This window comes from Cyprinus carpio, chromosome B11 (genome assembly GCF_018340385.1).
Source record: "Cyprinus carpio isolate SPL01 chromosome B11, ASM1834038v1, whole genome shotgun sequence".
NCBI classification, from domain to species: domain Eukaryota; kingdom Metazoa; phylum Chordata; class Actinopteri; order Cypriniformes; family Cyprinidae; genus Cyprinus; species Cyprinus carpio.
The window spans coordinates 21,430,967-21,452,757 of NC_056607.1; the positions used below are offsets into that span (position 1 = coordinate 21,430,967).

At 34.2% G+C, this 21,791-nt stretch overlaps 1 protein-coding gene across 2 annotated transcripts in view; it reads right to left on the reverse strand.

Annotated features, from left to right (window-relative positions):
- Positions 1 to 419: 419 nt before the first annotated feature.
- LOC109046283 (lymphocyte antigen 75-like) overlaps positions 420 to 21,791 on the reverse strand; it is a 32,645-nt gene continuing 11,273 nt past the window's right edge. For both annotated transcript variants that reach the window (XM_042734552.1, XM_042734553.1), the window contains exons 8-35: positions 21,105 to 21,262; positions 20,897 to 21,004; positions 20,671 to 20,759; positions 20,108 to 20,277; positions 18,041 to 18,249; positions 17,796 to 17,938; positions 17,606 to 17,687; positions 17,378 to 17,449; positions 15,458 to 15,581; positions 15,192 to 15,227; positions 14,922 to 15,091; positions 14,103 to 14,170; positions 13,912 to 13,988; positions 12,290 to 12,426; positions 12,087 to 12,201; positions 11,767 to 11,930; positions 9,867 to 9,996; positions 9,558 to 9,778; positions 8,681 to 8,843; positions 8,430 to 8,588; positions 7,626 to 7,748; positions 6,765 to 6,953; positions 6,245 to 6,468; positions 5,947 to 6,130; positions 5,702 to 5,860; positions 4,212 to 4,334; positions 3,930 to 4,112; positions 420 to 1,724 (exon numbers count right to left, since the gene is read on the reverse strand). In XM_042734552.1, coding sequence (XP_042590486.1) covers positions 1,552 to 1,724; positions 3,930 to 4,112; positions 4,212 to 4,334; positions 5,702 to 5,860; positions 5,947 to 6,130; positions 6,245 to 6,468; positions 6,765 to 6,953; positions 7,626 to 7,748; positions 8,430 to 8,588; positions 8,681 to 8,843; positions 9,558 to 9,778; positions 9,867 to 9,996; positions 11,767 to 11,930; positions 12,087 to 12,201; positions 12,290 to 12,426; positions 13,912 to 13,988; positions 14,103 to 14,170; positions 14,922 to 15,091; positions 15,192 to 15,227; positions 15,458 to 15,581; positions 17,378 to 17,449; positions 17,606 to 17,687; positions 17,796 to 17,938; positions 18,041 to 18,249; positions 20,108 to 20,277; positions 20,671 to 20,759; positions 20,897 to 21,004; positions 21,105 to 21,262 — 3,953 coding nt within the window. In that variant the 3' untranslated portion in view covers positions 420 to 1,551. The remainder of the gene's footprint in view (positions 1,725 to 3,929; positions 4,113 to 4,211; positions 4,335 to 5,701; positions 5,861 to 5,946; positions 6,131 to 6,244; positions 6,469 to 6,764; positions 6,954 to 7,625; positions 7,749 to 8,429; positions 8,589 to 8,680; positions 8,844 to 9,557; positions 9,779 to 9,866; positions 9,997 to 11,766; positions 11,931 to 12,086; positions 12,202 to 12,289; positions 12,427 to 13,911; positions 13,989 to 14,102; positions 14,171 to 14,921; positions 15,092 to 15,191; positions 15,228 to 15,457; positions 15,582 to 17,377; positions 17,450 to 17,605; positions 17,688 to 17,795; positions 17,939 to 18,040; positions 18,250 to 20,107; positions 20,278 to 20,670; positions 20,760 to 20,896; positions 21,005 to 21,104; positions 21,263 to 21,791) is intronic.

The following is a 21,791-nucleotide window of genomic DNA, read 5'->3' on the forward strand; positions in this document are numbered from 1 at the left end:
TAAAAAATAAAATAAAATATAAACAATAAAATGAAATAGAAAATAAATTATAATATGCATAATTATAAAATAAAATGTAATATGCATATTATTGGCAACAGCACTAGGTAAGTATATATTTCCACTTGGCAAGACTTTACCATTAATAACAATCCAACACTCAAAGGCAATGACTCATTTACTTTTTTTTTTTTTTGCCATACACTAAATGCAATGTACTTGCATTATAAAACACTATAGTTTAGTAATGGAAAATAATGACTAACTAACATTAAATAATGCCCTGGATAAATACTAAGTCAGCATCAACACACTAATGAATACTGCATGTAAGCAACTAAAACTGTAAAGTAATTTAACAGTATGACTTTAAAACATGTCTATTAATAGTCACCAACATAAAACAAGGACATATCATATTAGAAGACGTAACATTGTTTTATTGAGCATCTGCTGTGGTCAAAACAGAGGAAAGCTGATATGTAATCAAATCAAAGACAAGGATAACAAAAGATTCTTTTTTTTCTTTTTTTTTTCAAAAGCAGCGTTGTCTTTTGTGAACATTTATGGGTTTGCAATATATTACCTTAAATTCCCAAAGTATCTTTGGTGTAGTTTGAAAAAAAGAAAGAAAAACAAACAAACAAATAATCAACAGTAAAAAGAAAAAATATGTAATCAGATATTTACAAAGTATGTACTAAATCATTTACTGAAATTGTGTAATTTGTGCTTGAAGTTAGATTCAAACAGTTTATTAAAGTGCATCAGATTTCAGTAGTTTGAGCAAATGAAGCGTAAGAGTGCATAGATATCATCAATGACTGCGCCAACTATCATTTTATCATTAGCATCTTATACAGCACTCAGCGCACTGCATTTATTGTGTTACCATAAGCTGTTATACAGCACTTGGATATATTACTGTAATGAATGCAAACAATGCATAATGCCAGGAGAAGTACACAATACATCAACTCTGTGGAAAAACACCATTCTGGCAAGTTTGAAAGGAATATTCTATTGACAGCCGACTAATAAATCAATGACAATTTTCAAAGAGTGGCATTCAAAAATCAAATAAGAAAAAAACCTAACCCTAAAACCACAAAAATAAATTATTTTAAATGAAATAATACAGTTTCAGATCTGTTAAAATCACATCTTTGAGAAGAAAAGAGGAAAAACATACATTCTTCAAACCTTCCCAGCTCCATGCATGAGTTAATATTCAGTGCTGCTCAAGAGGAGTAAAAAAACCCTGAACTGATAACGTAATATCACAAGAACCCAAAGAAACACAGTTTGTATAGTATGGTAAGTACCTGCAGTCCTCCAATTAAAATATACACAAGCAATTTAGACATTTGAATTTAAACAATAAAACCCTTAGAATAATATCATTCCTATTTTATTTTACAGAAACGGTCAAGATGTCGGGGGTGAAAAATAATAAACAATTGCACCACTGAAGCAGGTGTTTCTGTTGATGGCATAGAGGAGTGTTTCTAGTAAAAGGCACATTATAGCTACCGTCATTCAACTGAGCCGTTATTCTGCATCATTGATCATACTCGCGCTGTCCGCGTCATCAAAGTTGCGCTGGTAACGTACTGTCGAATGGAAGCGATGCTTGTTTTTCTGGTATAAGATGAAGGGGACAGCCCCGAAGATGCAGATGAGTACAATGATGAAGAAGATCAAAGCCACAGGGCTTCCTGGATCTGCACATGCAATATTTATGCCATAATGTTACATTTGTGCAAGACTTATTTGCAAAATCATACAACATTTTCTGTAAATTCAATAATGTTTATTCATCAAATATTTTAATAATAATATTATAATTACTATAATTAATATTATAATAATTATATATATATATATATATATATATATATATATATATATATATATATATATATATATATATATATATATATATATATATATATATATATATATATATATATATGTATACACACACACACACACACACACACACTTTATTGTATATTAATAGTATATTTCCTAGGGCTAGACATTAACACCCACCAAATACGGGTGGATTTCAGCAGTGGCGGTAACACAGGTTGAATTTTATAACAGAGCTCAGCATTAATGCTTGTTTGGGACAAGTGGATTTTTTGAAGGGGCAAAAGAAAGAGAATTTTACTTGCCTGACTGGAAAACAAACAGGATTAAAACATCTAACAAGGGAAGCACCGAAATTTTGGTGAGATTTATTCTGATTTTATTACATTCTGTGTAAATGGCAATTGATAGTGCATAATCATCAGCAACAACAAGGTCGCTCCAGCTGAGGTTCGCGCAGCCTGTCTTTGTGAAACAATCTCGTGAAATCAAAACAAATGAACGCAACTGCACACAGAGGAAACATATTGTGGTAAAAATGTAACTTAGTTTTTATATTTATAACATATAGCCAAGTTAAGAAACATGACACGACTAAGAGAGTGAAGTTTAACCTGAAAACCGCGATTGCAAATTTGACTGAAGAGTTAATATACTTGAAGAGTTAATATACATTTTAGTACAATATTGTCAATGTTGACTGTTTTTGCTCGATTTGGTTAAGGAAAATTGTTTAAAAAAAAAGATCACAGTAAAACAGTCGCGCATCTCTGAGCAACACAGCAGTGTTTTGTTACTGAATGATTCACGTTTTTGAATTAATCATACTAGTCAATGGTTCAGTGGTCCATTCATAAATACACTTTTCTTCAATTCTTGAATGAATCAGCCACCTGAACGAATTGTTTGAATAAATGCCTCAATGACTCACTTGTTAAGACAGTCACTTGCTGCCACCTACTGGCAGTTTATTTTCATATTTAAAAGTAGCTTATCTTTGCATTTTTTCCAACACTTCATATTTGTATATTTAAAAAAATAAAACTGATTTAAAACACCAAGCTCATAACATTAGTTATGTTATATTATAATTTTGCAGTATAAATGCATTCATTCTACATTAATGCATTAATTTCAGCTACAATTTCAGCTACATCTGTGTAAATGCATCTAAATACCACTTCACCTGCTTCAGTTTCTTCTGCAGTGGAAAGATCGGTTTTGTTAATACTGATTTCATTTGATTGGTAACAGCCCTATGGTGTCTTATTATATTAAGTGAAATTATTAATAAAATGTAAGAATTTGATATGAAAGATGACGCATGCATTTAATACGGTTAAGGCAAAAATGGCCTTTAAATGCTGGTGAGCAAAAGTTAATGTCAAGCCCTATATATATTGTTCCTGTGTCTCAGTGGTAGAACATTGCGTTAGCAGCGCAAAAGGTTGTGGGTTCAATTCCCAGGGAACACACATAGTAAAAAAAAATGTATAGCCTGAATGCACACACACACACACTACTGTGCAAAAGTCTTAGGCCAATAGTATTTTCACCAACAAAAAATGGTTTTAAGTCAATTACTTCTATCTTTTGCTGTAGTGTGGCAGTAGGAAATATCAGTATACATTCTCTTTTGCTATTAATTATTATAATCCAGTGTGATTTTTGTATTTTATATGTAGTTATATTTTTTGCATATTATTTTCAACTATATGTCATAAGACATTTTCAAAGACATTTCCAGCGTGTTTTTGTGTATATATATATATATATATATATATATATATATAGTTGAAAATAATATGCAAAAAATCAAAAATATAATAACGGTAAAATATATATACATAAATATTATAATATATATACATAAATATTATATATATATATATATATATATATATATATATATATATATATATATATATATATATATATATATATATATATATATATATATATATATATATATATATATAATTTATAATTTTTGCATATTATTTTCAACTGTATGTCATGAGACATTTTCAAGGTGAGAAATTTCGGGGACTCACGGGCAGGTGCTTTGCAGACGATTCGGCTGCGGCTGTTCAAGCAGCTTGTGTGGGTCCAGAAGCCGTTGCTGGACAACATGACTGCGCAGACCTGCGGCGTCTGCCGTGATAACTGTGGGCCTGATTTTGCATCCCAGCTAGAGAAGTCCAGTTCACTGCCATCTTGCCAACCTGTGGGCTCACCTGTTGCAGAGATTTAGATTTACATTTTACATTACATAATTCTTCAACTCCTATAAAAGGAAACAGTGTGATTGAAGACGGATGAAGTCATTATTTCACCATTGGCGTCAACGTTGAGTGCCAGCCACACTCGGCTTGTGATGGAAGGGTTCTTATTCATGTAGTCAGAGACAAAATCATTCTCCTCTTTACTCTTGATGGTTAACAGCTTGGAGGAAGAATCTGTCAGTTACACAGAATAAATACAAGATGTTGTTAGACACTTTCAGGTGGATTTTGGATGGTGTATAGTAGTGTTTAATATCTACTCAGTATGTTATTTGGTATTTTGTCTTTTGTTTTTGTTTTGTTTTTAGTGTTCTTTTTTGTTTTTGTCTTAGTTATTTGTCATTTTTATGGTTTTGTTTAGTAAAATTTTAGTCAATTAAATGTCTGAGCATTTTAGTCTAGTTTTAGTCAGTGGAAAATTAGTCACTTTTCATCATGCTGTATAATAATTAAATGAATACATTTTTTATTTATATTTATTTTTTGGCTCAAAATTATAATAACAATAATAGCTGTCATTTGAGAAATTTATTTTTACATTTCAGGTTTGCACTTTTAACAATAAGCACAAATCAATAAAATGTGGACTACCTCATCTATTGTACTGATTTATTATAGGCTAAATATTATATAAATTAATATCAAAGACTTATGCACTCTCGGTCTACATTATGAAAACTAGTAAAACACACAAACAACAATAACAACAAAATACTATAACAGTGAAATTCCTAATAGTAATTCCAAATTGCAGTGATGTTTCTCTATTAAAACAACAGCGGCTGAGTATTTATCTGCAAACCACAATCGCAAACAATATAGTCGAGATCTCATGACAGTCACCGCTGAATGACACTTTCATTTAAGCTGAACATCTCACATGGAGATCGCTAAACTCCAGCATGTTTTTCAGTGTTTTCAGATCATCGTTGATGCTTCTTCTAAAGAGCGAGCGTGTGTGTGTGGTTGCCAGATTGCAAAAATTAAGCAAAGCACCGGGAAGAAAACGTATTCTTTTTTTCTACGAATCTCTGATTTGGGGATTTGAACTGGCAACCAAACACATGAAAGCTCACGCAGGAGAGGCGTGTACAGCAGGGTGCAATAATATTTTGTCTCCTTTTTTGGCCGAAAATAAGAAGAGATCTTGGTTTTGTTTTTATTTTTCAAAATACATCTTTTATCGCCAACTATATTGCATGTTGATACAGTCACAGTTATTGTTTATTGACCTTATTATCGTCTCGTCATCGTCTCGTTTTAGTCATGGAAAAAAAGTGAACAGCAAACATTTTTCGTCATAGTTTTCTTTAAAAATGACAGTTTTATTGATTATTTGAGGGGTTTGGATTTGTTCTAGAGTTTAATCAGCTTAGAAAGGAAACCATCTGCTGTTTTTTGCAGAGACGGTGAAACTTTTGCACTAGCATTTGCATGTTTTATCATTGAGTTTAGCTGCATGTGTATTATCTCTTCCTGACCAGAAAAAGCTGCAAATTTGATAAAGACACAGCAGTACAGGATACTGTATATACACTCACCCAGATTCTGACACACGTTCTTGGCGCTCTCCATGGTAAAGACAGAGTAGTTGTACATGTTGAAAGCATAGCAGTGATCTTTGAACAGGACCCATGAAAAGTGATCATCACTCTTGGGACAACTGCTGCTGGATTCAGAAGAGAGATGTGCAACAGTTTCTGAAAAAAAAAACGCAACCAGTTTGAGACTGATCTTTTCAGAACAACAGCTGTGTTTGTGTTATGTCATTGCGTGCTTGTCTTACTCTCACTGATGTGGTTGTAACAGATGGCCCCTTCTTGGGCTGCATGACAGTTGACGGCCGTCCAGGTGCCTTTGGAGTCCACAAACACACACTTTTCCTCATAATCAAGGCCGTCGTTGACAAATCCATCTGGTTTGAATTTTACTGCACTCCCATCTGACCACTCAAATGGCCATCCACTTACCTAAAGAAACAGCCAGACAAATTACTTGACGACGGCAGCAACCGAGAGCAAAAGACTGAGCGTACTGCTATTAATTGCTGTCAGTTATTACTATTATCACAAAAAATCGTGTACATCTTGTTTGGAGAGGCCGATCCAGAGTGAAAAGCCATCCCGTTTGGCGATCAGTGCCATGTTGTCATTAGTGGTTTTGTCAGAAATGCTGGCAAGATGGCCTCTGTTGCGTCCACACTCTTGCAGTGCCTGATACCAATCCATTCTCTTGGCCACCCGACGGTAACTTATGCCATCTGGAGTATTAACGTCAACCACACCCTTCATGAACTCCTCTTTGGAATCTGTTAAAGACATGTTTGCAAGTCTATAAATAAAATTGACTCTTCGCATCTTTATATGCAATATACATTTTATAATAAATAAATGATATACAACAGTTGCCTCTTTATTACAAACAGTTGCTTTTTAATTCAGTTGAGGTCATAAAAACAACATGCATACTAATGATAAAAATAGAAAATAGGTTTTAAGACTTCTTTCATGTCATATCAATGACTTATTTTGCAGTTTAATTCTAACTAAAAATATATTTTTGATAAAAACATATGGAAACTGAAACTCATTGGTGTTGCTTTACCATTTTCAATCTTGCACACCACAATACTCCTCTGTTTGAAGGTATTGAAAAAACGTTGATTTGTTATCATTTCCCACTCTCCGATTAAGTTGAGACCAACCATGAAGGACTCTGTGATGTTTGGTCTTAGACCGTATTTCCAGTTAGAGAACTGCACATTGCTGCCATCTAGCCACTTCAGCTGCTCATCTAAAGCAAACACATCATACAGGACAAAAATGAACAGCTAGTTGATACTTTCCTACCCAATTTTCTACATAAATGCTGGAAAACACTACATGACTTTCGGCCAAATTTTTGCTCCAGGTTACAATCTTGAGAAGTCAACACTAGTTGCCGAAAGTCAGATCCAGTCTTCAGATTGTGGTCAGTAGGAGAAAATCACATTTTCTTTGACTCTGATCTTTTAGCCTCTGACTATGAAACCTTCCAGTTGGAAGAAATCAATCATGTTTGATATTTAGAGATTTTAGAACATAATTTCATTTGTCATGCATCAGGGCTGTTGTGTTCTGGTCGTGTGTTCTCGTTTAGTGTATGATGTCCATTTTTTTTCTCTCTAACCATTTACAAAGTCGACAAGTGTTTGATAACCTAGTGTTTTAAATTCTCATCAGATTTTAAAAGTCATGTAGTGTATTACAGCCTAAACCTGGAAACATTTGGTGTAAAATTGTGAATGTTTAGACCAGGGATTTTCAACTCGGCTCCTGGAGGGCCGGTGACCTGCAGAGTTTAATTCCAGCCCTAATCAAACACACCTGATCATGCTAATCAAAGTATTCAGGACTATTTCAAAATGATGAACAGGTGTGTTGGACGTAGCCCTGAAGATAGAGCTTTGGGATGTGATCATCTTACCTGTCTTGTTATTGTTCATTCCCAGCCACACAAACATGACTAAATTTTTGAATGGCTGCAACTGTTGCCTGATGAAATCATTCTCTGCCTCATCACGGATTGTCAGGATTTCTCCAGCCCCGGCTAAAACACACAGACAAGATTACCATAAAACAATGGCCATGTGCACACTGCAGCTAAATTCATTTGTCAGTTCACATTTAAGTGCTTAATCTTGTTCTGTACGCACACGTACTCCAGTAAATTACTAACTCCCAAAAAGTGACAACTGCTTTGCAGAAATTGTACGCAGTGTGCACAGAAACAAACTGAACATCTAGTTGATAGTGACATATTTTATTGCATTGCAGAGTTTTGGTGTTAAGAAATCACAGGAAAGGAGGTGCATCTTGACTCAGTGTTGCCAAATCTTGCTATAAAAAACAGCAAACAGGAACAAGCCTATATTACCTTGGCAATAAGCTCAATACCAAAGTATTGCTATCTGCACCTGCCTACACTATTATCTCTACACAATGGATTGGCCATAGGCCAAAAAACAAGTCCAAATATGCTTAATAAGCGTCGCTTATAATATAGTGGACATGGCAACCCTTCAAGAGCATGCTTCCAGACATAAAAAAAAAAAAACAAAAAAAACTTGATTGCTCTGCTGACAGTGCTTTTGTTAAAATAGAGATTTTTACAACATCTTCGACCACGAAATTGAAACTTTGTAAAGACACACACAAAAAAGAAACATGAAAACCATGTTGTGCAGAATAATTAATCACAGAAAAACTCCCAGATATGATCCATTCATACCAAGAGACTTGCAGATCTGCTTATCAATGATGTCGTTGTTGCCCCATCTGGACGCCCCCAGCAGTAACGTGTAGCAGTTCTTCTTAAAGCGGATCCAGTTCTGTCCATTGCTTTTGTGAGGACATTTGACCGAATCTACTTCAGGCGTGACGGTCTCATCTGTTATGAAAAAATGCATTTTTAAAGCAAAACATGTGCATGTAAAAATTGAAAAGCAGGTTGTCTTAATATTTTATGAATTGAATCCTCACTGTGTGGGATGTGGCAGATCACTCCTGAAAGCTCATTCTCACACTCGGTTGCCTTCCAGAAACCGTCAGTGTCCAGATACACACAGGCTCCTTCGGTGGCTTCAGAGGTCCAGCGGCTGAACTCATTGTGGCTGTGATCTGTCCAGTGGTAGTGCTCCCCATCTGATTAAAAAAAATAAATAAATAGGGATGGTCATGACATTAAACTGTTACAGTATGTAATCAATAAATTCTGTTCTTTTGAACATTCTATTGATCAAAGAATCTTGGAAAAATGTATCATGGTTTCCACAAATATAATGAGCAGCACAACTTTTTTTCAAAATTGATAATAATACTACTGTATATTTTACTTGTACATCAAATCAACATATTAGAATGATTTCTGAATGATCATGTGAGACTGAAAATTCAGACTTTGTACCACAGAAACAAATGATATTTTAAAATATATTATTTACAATAGAAAACAATTGTTTTATTAAACTTTCCAATCATCAAAGAATCATGAAAAATTACATTTAATTTTTTTAATATGTTTAAATAGAAAACAGTTATTTTAAATTGTAATAATATTTTACTAAATTGATTTATTAATCAAATAAAAGCTTACCAAAAATGTAATATTTTATACTTTTATTTTGTAGTTTATTTAAAGATCACAGGATTTTTTTTCTTTTGTTTGACTAGCACATTTTCCCACACTATATTTAATATCCTAAAGGGCTTTTAATGAAATTTTTAAATGTTGACTGGATTTCACAATATTACTGTTTTTATGGTATTTTTGCTTAAATAAAGGCATCCTTGGTGGCTTCTTTCAAAAATATAAAAAAAATGTTACAGACCGCCAACTTTTAAATAGATCTTCACTCACATCTTCACTGAGGAGTCCAATCCAGAGGGGCTGTCCTCTTCGAGAGACTTCAACTGTGAGCACTGCTTGGACATATGCGTCAGGTATGCTGGCCAAGTCCATACTGTAGTTCCGGCACAACTGAAGAGCCTCTATCCATGTTAAATTGTCTTGCTGTACCACCTTAAATGTGTGATTATGAACCGTGAAATCATCCTTATGCTCAGGTTCCTTTTGTTCATCTGGGGAAATTGTCCATTGGGTGTTAATCAACAGAACACTATTTCATATAACATCGAGATGATTGAAAGAATCGCTGGTGGCTCGTACCTGCAGGATGCTGGCAGATGCTGAGATACTGGCGGTCGGAGCAGGTGGTGTAGTCCCAGGTGCCCATCATGTCAGAATGATCATCATTATACATGTAGGCACAGAGCTCCATGGAGTCCTCTTCAAACGTCTGCCGTGCAAATCAAGAGGAAAAAGAGAAACTCTCAGATTAAGTGGATCATGAGCAGAAATGGTACGTAATGTACAGCTTATGCTATTATACGTAAAGCCATCTGAACATATGGCACATGGGAGATGAAATAAAAACTCAATGAAGAAAAAAAGCTTTGTTCACCTAAAAATGAAAACTTATACGACACATATGACTTTTGTGCTTTCATCAAGAAAATAAGGAGATGTTTTGAGGAATGTTCATGATGCTCTTTTCCACATGATGAAAATGAATGATGGCAGAGGCGGTCAAGCTCCAAAAATGCACTTTTATGTTTGTTTTTAAGTTACTGCATGACTTCAGAAGAATATTCTGAGTCGGATGCATCAATATTACGGTGCTCTTACTATTTTCACCACCATTCAAAAGTCTGGAGTTAGTGAGATTGTTTAATGTTTTTAAAACAAGTCATGGCCTTCACCAGTAACAAAGTAATATATTTAAAATACATTTATTTCATACTAAGTATAGTATTAACATATTTACTGCCATGTCACTCGAGACTTACTGATATAAAAATGATCATTTGGAGTAATACTTGTGCACAATGCACATTTATTCCCAGCAGGCACTGGACGTCAAAATAACATCAGGTTAACGTTAGACTGCATTTTGATTGAGAATGAAAATCAGGTTGAGTTAGTATTTTATGTCAGTTTGACTTTTACTTAATGTTGGATTTTGGTTACACAACCTAAAAACAACAAAATATTAAAGTCAGTTGACATTGGTATTGGACATAAAATTAACCGAGTTCGTAAAATTAGATGTTGAATTGACATTGAATTTTGGTCACCTGACGTCGTAACCAAAATGTAATCAAATATCAACGTCTTAATACGTTGTGTGTCTGCTGGGATAATATTAAGTCAAAAATGGGTTTTAATATTACTAATGATGAGGATTGTATGCTCTTCAAATGCGATATATTTCAAGTGTACCTGAAGTATACTTACAATAGTCCACTTCAGCACAATCAGATATACTTCAGTATGTCTTTAGGTGGACTTCAGCACTACTTGCACACAATTAAAGTGCATTAAGTACAAAATAAGTTGTTTCAGTTTAGCAGACTATAAATATACCAGTTTAGTATACTAATAGTACAATTACAGGGTTTTATTAAGTACATAAACATGTTAATGCATTTGTAGTATACTTAGCATAAAATAAACGTATTTCAAATACATTTTAGTATATTTATTTTTCACTATAGCTGATTTAAAAAACAGTAATATGGTGAAATATTATTACCATTTCAAATAACTGTTTTCTATCGTAATATATTTTAAAATGTAATTTATTTCCATGAGGGCAAAGCTGCATTTTCCGCAGCCATTACTCCAGTCTTTAGTGTCACATGATCTGGTCATGCTGCTTTAAATGCGATGATTAATATTTTTGTGGAAACTGTGATTTTTTTTTTAAGATTCTTTGATGACTATAAAGTTCAAAAGAACATAATTTATTTGAAACTGAAATCATTTGTAACGTTACAAACATCTTTACTGTCACATTTTGCTCAATTTGCTCAGTGGCAGATCCTTTATATTTTTGGGTAAACTAGTGTGTGTGTGTTATTGTATTGCAAGTTATTGTAAACGTGAGGAACAAAACTATTCTCAGTACAATCTAAAGCATGCCATAAATGCTGCACAAAAGTGCTTTGATCAGATCTCCAGATGTTTGTGGTCAATTATATAACTTTCAAAGCAGATGGACACTTGCATTGATGAATATGGGTCGTAACTGGCCATGCAGAAGAGGATTGAAGTTCAGATATGCAACTGGCGAGTTGTCCACCCACTGAGTGTCATGAAGCTTGAACTTTAGGCCAATCCAGACTTTCTGAGGCTGTCCGGGTAACTCCGGTAACATTGTAGTTATGAAATCTAAATGGAGGAAAGATGCACGGGACAGATAGATAGAGAGAGAAAGAGAGAGTCAAGCAACATTACTAAGAGTACTAAAAGCATGTATAAAAATGTGTTTTATATTTAAATGTGTTCTCGTGGTGGATTTTTTCATAGTATATTAATCAAACACACCCTGTTCAACTTGGTCAGATATGGTGAGCATCGTGCCTGCCAGTGACTTGCAGAACTCATTGGCGTCTTTGAAGGTTTGGAAATTAGACTTAGACTCGGTTAAAACCTGATAGCACTGCAAGACATGTATCCAATGACATCATTAACCAAAAACTGGTGTTTACAGTTCAAAGGATGTGATTGGCTGTGTGTGTATGTCAGACCTTCTTTCTGAAGTGCATGGAAGTGCTCCCACATGAGGTGCTGGCAGGGGGCGGTTCTGGGCTTCCTTTCTCCGCAGAAGTGACGTTCAGTGTCTCGCACACAAACGGCTGTTTTTCATTACATTTGCCGCCAAAGCCTACGGAGAAAAAAAAGATTAAAGAGGATCATCTGAGTTGTTTCGTGAATCAGAATTGTTGCTGTCAGTTTAGAGGGGAATTTTTCCAAATTATAAAGTCTTATAAAAGTTATTTAAAAAAAGAAATAAACAAAAAAATTATGTCTTTGGCTTTCTTATTTTAAGTGCTTAAAAATGCTTTATTCTTGTTTCTTATATAAAACAGACCTTATCATTTGGGTGCAATAATGGAACTGAATTAATTAATTAAAAAAACAAGTTAGTAATGGCATTAAACAAAAATTCTTACAGTATGAGCATCATCATAATCATGTCCTTGCAAAGTAAAGAAAATGGTTGTCTTGAGGCAACGTCATTAAAACCATCTAAAAGTCTTACCCCCGGTTTCACAGACAAGACTTAAGCCTAATCTCAGACTAAAATCTAAGTGTGAGCCGTTTCAACTGAAAGAAACTTGCTCTAACTGATCTTAAAATATATCAGTGTCATTATTTAGTCTCAAAAGGCACACCAGTAATGTTTTTTTCTAAGGCACATTTATAAAAATGACTTAAATGTCTGAACTATGGAATGAATGACTTAAATGTCGGAACTAACTGAACTATGGCCTAATCCTGGCTTTGTCTAAACCCTGTCTGTGAAACCAGGCCTTAATGTTTTATTAAGTTTATACTGACACAGTTTATACTGTGCTGTAGTACTTGAGACCATTTTTTGAAGGTCTTGGTCTTGTCTCAGTACTTGGTCTCAGACTAAGAGGACTCGTAATTTTATTTCAAGTCCATTAAAGACCACAACTGCAGGGATATCACTAAATTTCTGGTGCATCATAAGATTTATTATTTAACATCATTACTGTGACTGGATGTAAAACGACTTCAAATGCAATCAATAACTTATTTCTAATCTGATTTATTTTGATCAAAAATTCACCAAAATTTATCCAAATGCCTGAAAATTTTTTAGATATGATTACAAAAAAGTACTTGTATAAAATCGTTTTTATATTATAACATATATAATTGAGCAGTATATTGAATATGAACACAATGTGATATTGATTTTATTCAAACATTCAACAAACAAGTAGTTAATTGTAAGTGAATTACATTTAGACACTATTTTAACTCCTAATTTGCTGCGTAGGTATTGGTTGGGATCTAAAATATAGTCATGCAGAATAAGGCATTAATATGTGGTTTATACTGTAAGTACTAATAAACAACCAATATGCTAGTAATATGCATGCTAATTAGCAATAAAATAAAGTGTTACTGAAAAAATTAAATAAAAAATAAAACCCCCCCAAAGGTTTCATCCTGCTCCCCAAGTGATTCATGGGCCTTTCAACATTCACAGGAATTTCCGTTGTGCAACAACTTCGGAAAGTCATTTGAATGAGCCATGAAACATCTCGTCAACATGCCGAGCTGCCCCAAAACAAACTCTGTAATTACTTTAGGAATCACAATGAGACTCTCATACCAGGTTCAAATGTCGAGGGAGTAATAGAGGGGCACCTTCCCAGAAACGCTGAATAATAGTAGTGCATGGGGCTGAGCCTGCAGAAACACAAACACACACACATACTTATAAATAATAATTAAAAGAGAAGTTTATTCCAGTAATTGTGCCTCTTGATGAGGTTTGGATAAGGTATGAAAACCAGAACTTACATAAAGGGAACATGAGGACCAGGGTAACGAATGTCTGCCCACCACTTTGACTTCACATGTTCTGCATGCTAAAGATCATTAAAAATAGATGCATTACTGGATTATATGAATAACCATATACCTACTCATATTAGTACTATCCATTGCCCAACAGACTGACACTTTAATGTGGATCAAACCATGTCCATTTATGAGCATGGGTGTTGTTTCTTACAATACTTCCAAAAGAACATAAGTTCAAAAGGATAAGCTTTATCATTCAAACATAATTCATACAGTATTTGCTACTGTTCAAAATGGAGTTTGGGGTCAGTAAGATTTAAAATTAATACATTTATTCAGCATTTTATTGATAAACAGTGACAATAAAAAAAATTCAAAAAAAACATCACAGCAAGAAATTACATTTTAAAATCCATTGAAATAGAAAGAGTTGCTGTAAATTTGAATTATGTTTCACATTACTGTTTTTACTGTATATCTGATGAAAAATAAATGCAGCCTTGATGAGCATCTTCTTTCAAAAATTCTTTTAAAGAATTAAAAAGTTGAATACGTTTTAAATAGCTTTAAATTGCGCTTTATTTTTGGCAGTAATGTTTTGCACTCTGTCTATGCATAATAAAAAGTAAATGTGCTTTTTTTATAGTTTACTTGTGTTTTATGCATTTTCTTATCACTATGTGTAGGCCTCATTTGAAGGCATCACCAGCTCTCTGTTTTGACGTTCTGTGGAGATGCAGCCTTTAATTTAAGGAGTCAGACCTCCCCAAACCCTCCGGTAATTCAGGGTTTATAAAAACATCTGCCCCCTCTTACCTCAAAAAGACGTTCCTGTAGGCTGCGTGCAGCATTAAGGGTGTCGGGTGCGGCAAGTTTGCTGTTGTTGCTGCTGCAGTACAATAAGGCCTCCTCGAAGGACAGCTTTGGCTCTGTTACAAACCAGAACTCCTGGCCGTCTATAAACACTGATGTGTTATGGTGCCCATCTGTTAGTAGTGAAACACGAAACATGTCACTGATTTCCAAACCAAAAAATGACATAATCCATGATGCATTTAGGCATTTGATTAGAAATGAAAGTTCTACCTGGGTTGTACCACTCTGGTGTTTTTGGTGTTTGACCTAGAGAATGATACAAAGACCATGAATATATATATATATATTAAACATGTTAGTTATACTTGTAAGGCTCCAAACCTGTATGCTGTTTTTTTTTTTTTTTTTTCATGGAACATAATGGAATTCTTAACATACTTGTCGCTCTTTTACAGTACATACAATTACAATGAATGGGAAGAAATTTTTCAAATGCATTAGCTTGAAAACAAACAAAAAATTCTTGTGTTGTTTACCTCTTGGTATCTGACACACCCATTCCAGTTTGGCGTTGCAGTGAAAGACGCTGGGATAAAAAGGCCGTGGAGAAACATTACGAAGCAGGAAGAAGAGAAATGGCTTGTAGTTTCCTTTCAAAGTCTGATGATACAAAAAAAAAAAAAAAAAAAGTGTAACGTATAACACAAGCTGTCTGAATTCAAACAGGCCTTATATTTCTGCTGTGTAACATCTACTATTCTAAATTCTTAATATTGTCTGTTTGATGCCTCTGATATGTGTTTGAATCTGTTTGATATCAATCGATCCATCTGATTCATTTCCCATCTCTCTCTACTCCCAAAAAGAAGGCAAAAGCAGTATGTAGGTCATTCTAGATGTCTGATTATTGATTGGCTGTTGGCTGCCAACAGCGATAGGCTGTTTTGTTTCAATACTGCCCCCATCCCAACATTTACATGTCCGAATGAAACACACATCAAACACATACTGAATACTGCTGTGCAAAAGTCTTAGGCTATTAGAATTTACACCAACAAAAATGGTTTTAAGTCAGTTATTTCTATCTTTTGGTGTAGTGGGTCAGTAGGAAATATCAGTTTACATTTCCAAACATTCCTTTAGCCATTAAATGTAATAATCCAGTGAGATTTTTGTCTGACGGCAGCCAGTGCTCCACACAGAGATCTGATCTGATCATCATCAGTCTGTCTGGAATGACATGAAGAAACAGAGAAATCTTCCTGCAAAGCTACAGTAATGTTAAAAGTTTTAGGCACTTGGGTAAAAATGCAGTAAAAGTGAAGATGCTTTCAAAAATAATGTCATAAATAGATCTTATTTTGTTAATAGATTCTATTAACAAAATCAAATCAACATTTGATGTGAGCATCCTTTGCGTTTAAAACTGCTTTTGCCCTTTTTGCCCAGTAGTTTTTCTGGGAGCTTTGCAGGTAGGTTTCTTGAAGCATCTTGGAGATGTTGGCACAGTTCTTCTGGGTTTAGTCCATCAAGTTTTTCCTGTTTCTTCATGCCATTCCAGACAGACTGATGATGATCAGATCAAATCTCTGTGTGGAGAACTGGCTGCTGTCAGACAAAAATCTCACTGAATTATTACAATTAATCGCAAAAGGAATGTTTGGAAATGTAAACTGATATTTCCTACTGACCCACTACAGATACACAAAAGACAGAAAAGACAAAAAAAGACAAAAAAACACTTTTGTTGGTGAATAAAAATTACTAATGGCCTAAAACTTTTGCACAATAGTGTATATTCACCAACTATAATGCTGTTTTTATGTCATACTAAAATTGCATATAATGTCTGTCATTTTAATGAAAAAAAAAAGAATAAAATACTACAGTAACAACCTGTTAGTAAGGTAAATATAATTAATATCAACAAATATGGTAAAACATTTTAACTTTTAACTGAAATGTAACTTTTACAGTAAAATGTTGTTAAAATTAGACAGTAAAAAGTCAAAGTAAATAGTAAGTCATCTTATAATTTACAGTGAGAAACAATAAGTCTCTGTGACATTACATTTCAATGTATTTTATTTAAATAGTTATGTTTCTTATTTTTGTGATCAGTCACGCACATTATAGTGTTTAATACTACATTTTAGGTTTTTTAGATAACATTTATTGTGTTGTTTTAGTGTATTATAGCAATGCTCAATGAAAAAAAATGAATCTATGTCTGTTTTGTGTGCTTACTGTCAAATAAAATTAAATCTTATAAATATTAAAATGATTTAAAATATCAAGAAATATGAACAGCTACCCAATTAAACTTTTTAACTTGTAATTATGTGTTGTACTATAGAGGAACTAGAATATAATGTGTCATTTCTTCTGTTGTTTGTCAAGATAATATTGCATAATAATGCAGTTTCGTGATGTTATAAGAGTCATGTTTCCCACACCTTAAAGGCAACGCAATCCCTGTTATAGGCATCATCTTCATTGAATTCTTCAGGAAAGATCATCATGGAGACCTGTTACCAAGCAGCAGAAACAAATGACAACACTTACATAGTTCGCACATTAGCTTTAGTCAACAAGAAAATAAAGGAGCACTCTAATAAAGGCTCCAATCACAATTAAATTTTGTCTTTATTTTGTTCCGAAAACATCATATGCTAATGCCTCACCGGACGCCCGTCACTCCACTCCCAGTTATTGTTGTTATTTGGATTTCTGCGATTAAGTCCCACCCAGAAAAACCGATTATCACTGTACAGGGAAACAGACAGCACAAGTAAAAGTCAATAAATGCCATTGCCCTTGGTTTAGTGTGTAGGGGAATATGATAATGGGAGTTAAAAACTGTCCTATCTGTACCTGATAGAGTCTCTCAGGAAGTAATGTAACGCTTGCATATCTTTAGCTTCAGTGAAGCTGGGCAAATGCCCCCCTAGTGCCTCACAGAAACGCTCCGCCTCTTCCCACGAGCGCTTTCTGGTCAAACGCTCCTCGTGAAACACCTTCAGACACATTCGAACAGATGTTGATTAGATATAACTAGAAATGGCTTAATTGTCTTGACTCAGCTTCTACTGTTTTAGATGAATACCAGCTGAACACACCTTGTAACAGTGCTTCAGGCCTTCCTTTGAGACCCATCCTGGTGCACAGGAAGCATTGAGATTGGGCTCAACTGGATCTGGGGTGGGTTGGACCATTGATTTGATGGGTTTCTTACAGATTCTGCCAGCTTTGAACAGAGTGCAGTTCTTAACAGCCCACTGGCCCAAAGGATTCCCAGTAGACATCACCACACAGCCACCGGCGAAGGCTGGAACACATATTCACATTCAAACTCAATGCGAAATATTTTCAATTATGATATTTAAAAAGTTGCTGGGTATCTGCAGGATTTTTAAAATCAAATTTAAGACTTTTTTTAACACCTGCACAAAAAAAATAAAAAAATAAAAAAGTACCATATGAGCAGGGTAGGGCAACGTCTATGATAGTATTAAATGTAAAATGACCGCAAAAAGCTTGATTTACAGTTCAAATAAAGGTTTTAAGAAGAACAAAAAGTTTTATAAAATGCTAAACTTCACATTTCAGCCTTTAAACCATTTAAAAAAAAAGGGACGAGTCAAAAGTATCAATTATTATATTAATTTAATAACAAATAAATATATCTTAATTGTTTATATTTTTATAAAGCATAAGCTTCTTGTCAAAACACTGGTTCAATTTTCAAACTGTAAGATTGCTGTGTAAAATTCTGAACAAAAACAGCAGATGGGCTTATTGAAAATGCAAATCCATTCTCTGTAAGCAGGTGGGGCTTTCAGAAGAGCAGAAATATAGCGACAAGCAGCACAGCACCTGACTTTGAAACTCATATTTATTCAATCAAATTATAACCTTTTGATGTTTAATCGTCACATTAAAGGGATTGTTCACTGAAAAATGTAAATTCTGTCATTAATTACTCACCCTCATGTCATTCCAAACCCACCAGCCCTTCGTTCATCTTCGGAACACAAATTAAGATATTTCTGATGAAATCAACACTAAAATAAGAACTTTATTCAACAAATCTTCTCCTCCGCATCACCCCAGCCCCATTTTGGAAAGTATCACAATGCATATGTGTGTATGGATCTGCACGTAAACAACATCGTCATACTCTCCAAAATGTTGCTAGGAGGGACGCAGAGGAGAAGAATTGTTGAATAAAGTAGTTTTTTTTTTTTTTTTTTGTGCACAAAAAGTATTTTTGTACTGAACCAAAAATCACGGTTGAACCACTGATGTCCCATCATTTTAATGACGTTCTGGACCTTGATGTTAGGACCCTTGCTGTCTATGAAGGGTCAGAAAGCTCTCGGATTTCATCAAAAATATCTTAATTCGTGTTCTGAAGATAGATAGATAGATAGATTCTGAAGGTCTTAGAGGTTTGGAACGACATGAAGGTGAGTAATGACAGAATTTTCATTTTTGAGTGAACTATCCGTTTAAGCTATATCACAATTCTGTCCCCAGATTTAAAACCTCTTGAAGTTAAGACTTTCTTGTACCATTTAAGACTTTTATGGCTTTAAAATTGAAACAACTAAATTTAACACCTTTTAAAACCTGTAGAAACCCTGAAGTTAGGATACTGTTTTCCTTTTCAGAAATCTGTATTGCTTTACCAATAAATGATACACAGTACCCGAAAAAAAAAAAAAAAAAAAAAAAAAAAAAAACTTAAAGGTATAGTTCACCAAAAAATGAAAATCAAAAGAGGCATTAATAAAGGCCTCCTGAATCGAATCAATGTGTTTTTTTAAGAAAAATATCCATATTTAAAACTTTCTAAACTGTAATCTCTAGTCATACGTTCATGAGAGAGTGGTGTTCCAGCAGGTGACATAGGATGCACAGAGCAGAGAGCAAAAAAAAAAAAAAAAAAATCGATATAAGCCAAGAGACTGGCTTTCTTTTGCTGTAAACAAAACTTGGTTCTCGTGAGACTAGCATATTCTCACTGGATTTTTTGTATTTGTATTCTGAAAGAAGAAAGTTGTATACACCTAGGAAGGCTTGAGTAAGTGAGTAAATCATGGGGCAATTTTCATCTTTGGGTGGGACTATACCTTTAATTTACAATATTGAGCAACCACAGTCGATCCCATGATGTGCATTACCTGGTTCTAGCCATTTCCAGTTGGTGTAGGTGACCTGGTCTGCTGTCCCATCCTGACCGATCCAATTGTACTCCCTGGACCCTTTAGTGTCCTGTAGCCCCGTCCAGAAATACAACACCTCAGTGCTGATGTGCTCTTTCAGAAGACTGTTAATGAAGGCCTGTTCAAATCTAGAGAGAGGATTATACATCTTCATGTTACTAGAAAATTTCAAATTAGAAATGAGTTTAGTTTTATTAATGGCTTAATATTATTATTTATCATGCCTGACATAGCAGTCATTAAAAATGCAGTTAGTCAGTTACCCCTTGGATAACAGCTAGTTGGTAAAATTGAACAATTAAGTGGCTACTTTCTATGAGAAAAAAATAAAACTATTGTTCTTCTGCAGGAAAAATAATGTATCTGTTGAAGAATAAATACATTTTACATCTTGCATCTTGATATATTACTGTGACATTCTAACCCAATGTTTTCAGTGATATTATTAACTATAAGATTATAGCTCTTTGTTTCACACTGATCTTATGAGTTGTAAATATCAAATATATGTTAACAGTTACCTGTTATTAATGGTGATGTGGCAGCTGTTTTTATAGAACACCAACTCAGTGTCCACTTTATAGCAAGCATTGCCATGTCTCTTCCAATTCTAGAGAGAAGAAAAAACAGATGTCTGCTTATTTATGAATCAGATTCACATGGGCGGCAATAAAAACAACATGAAGCACAAACATGATGTATATCCATGAAGTTAGAGTGAACTGTTCCACAGTGATGGTCACTCACCCCGTCTGGAGGGCAGCCTTCCTCTGGGGCGCTCTCATTCACACTCCCATTCGATTTACACATGTAAGCCCTCTGCTTTTCACAATCAGACACAGACCATGTGTGATACTGCACACACACATAGAGAAATTAGAGCCGAGCTAATATTCAGAACAGCACTCTTATTTATGTGATATAATCTGACAAGACGAAACACACACACACACACCTCTCCTGAATAGTAAACACAGTGGATGGTATTTGGTAGAAGTGGTGGAGGTTGAGCTCTGGCCCAGTATGTGAACGAAACCGGTTCTTCATCGACCCATTCAAAAACTGAGGTGTTTCCATGACCCAAAAGACCAATCCATACCTCTGTCTTCAGATCTGTCACATATAAAGTCATAAAACATATAAAGTCTGTACAAATGTATGACACTGTATAATATATATATATATATATATATATATATATATATATATATATATATATATATATCTATATATATATATATATATATATATATATATATACACTACCAGTCAAAAGTTTGGGATCAGAACAATTTTTAATGTTTTTTACAGGAGTTTCTTATGCTCATCAAGGCTGCATTTATTAGATCAAAAATACAGGAAAAAATTTAATATTGTGAAATATTATTGTTATGTAAAATAGCGTTTTTCTATTTTAATATACATTAAAATCTAATTTATTCCTGTGATGCAGCGCTGAATTTTCAGCATCATTACTCCAGTCTTCAGTGTCACATGATCCTTCAGAAATCATTCTAATATGCTGATTTATTATCAGTGCTGGAAACTGTTGTGCTGCTTAATATTTTTTTGGAAACTGTGATATCTTTTTTCAGGATTCTTTGATGAATAAAAAGTTAAAAAGAAGAGCATTTATTTAAAA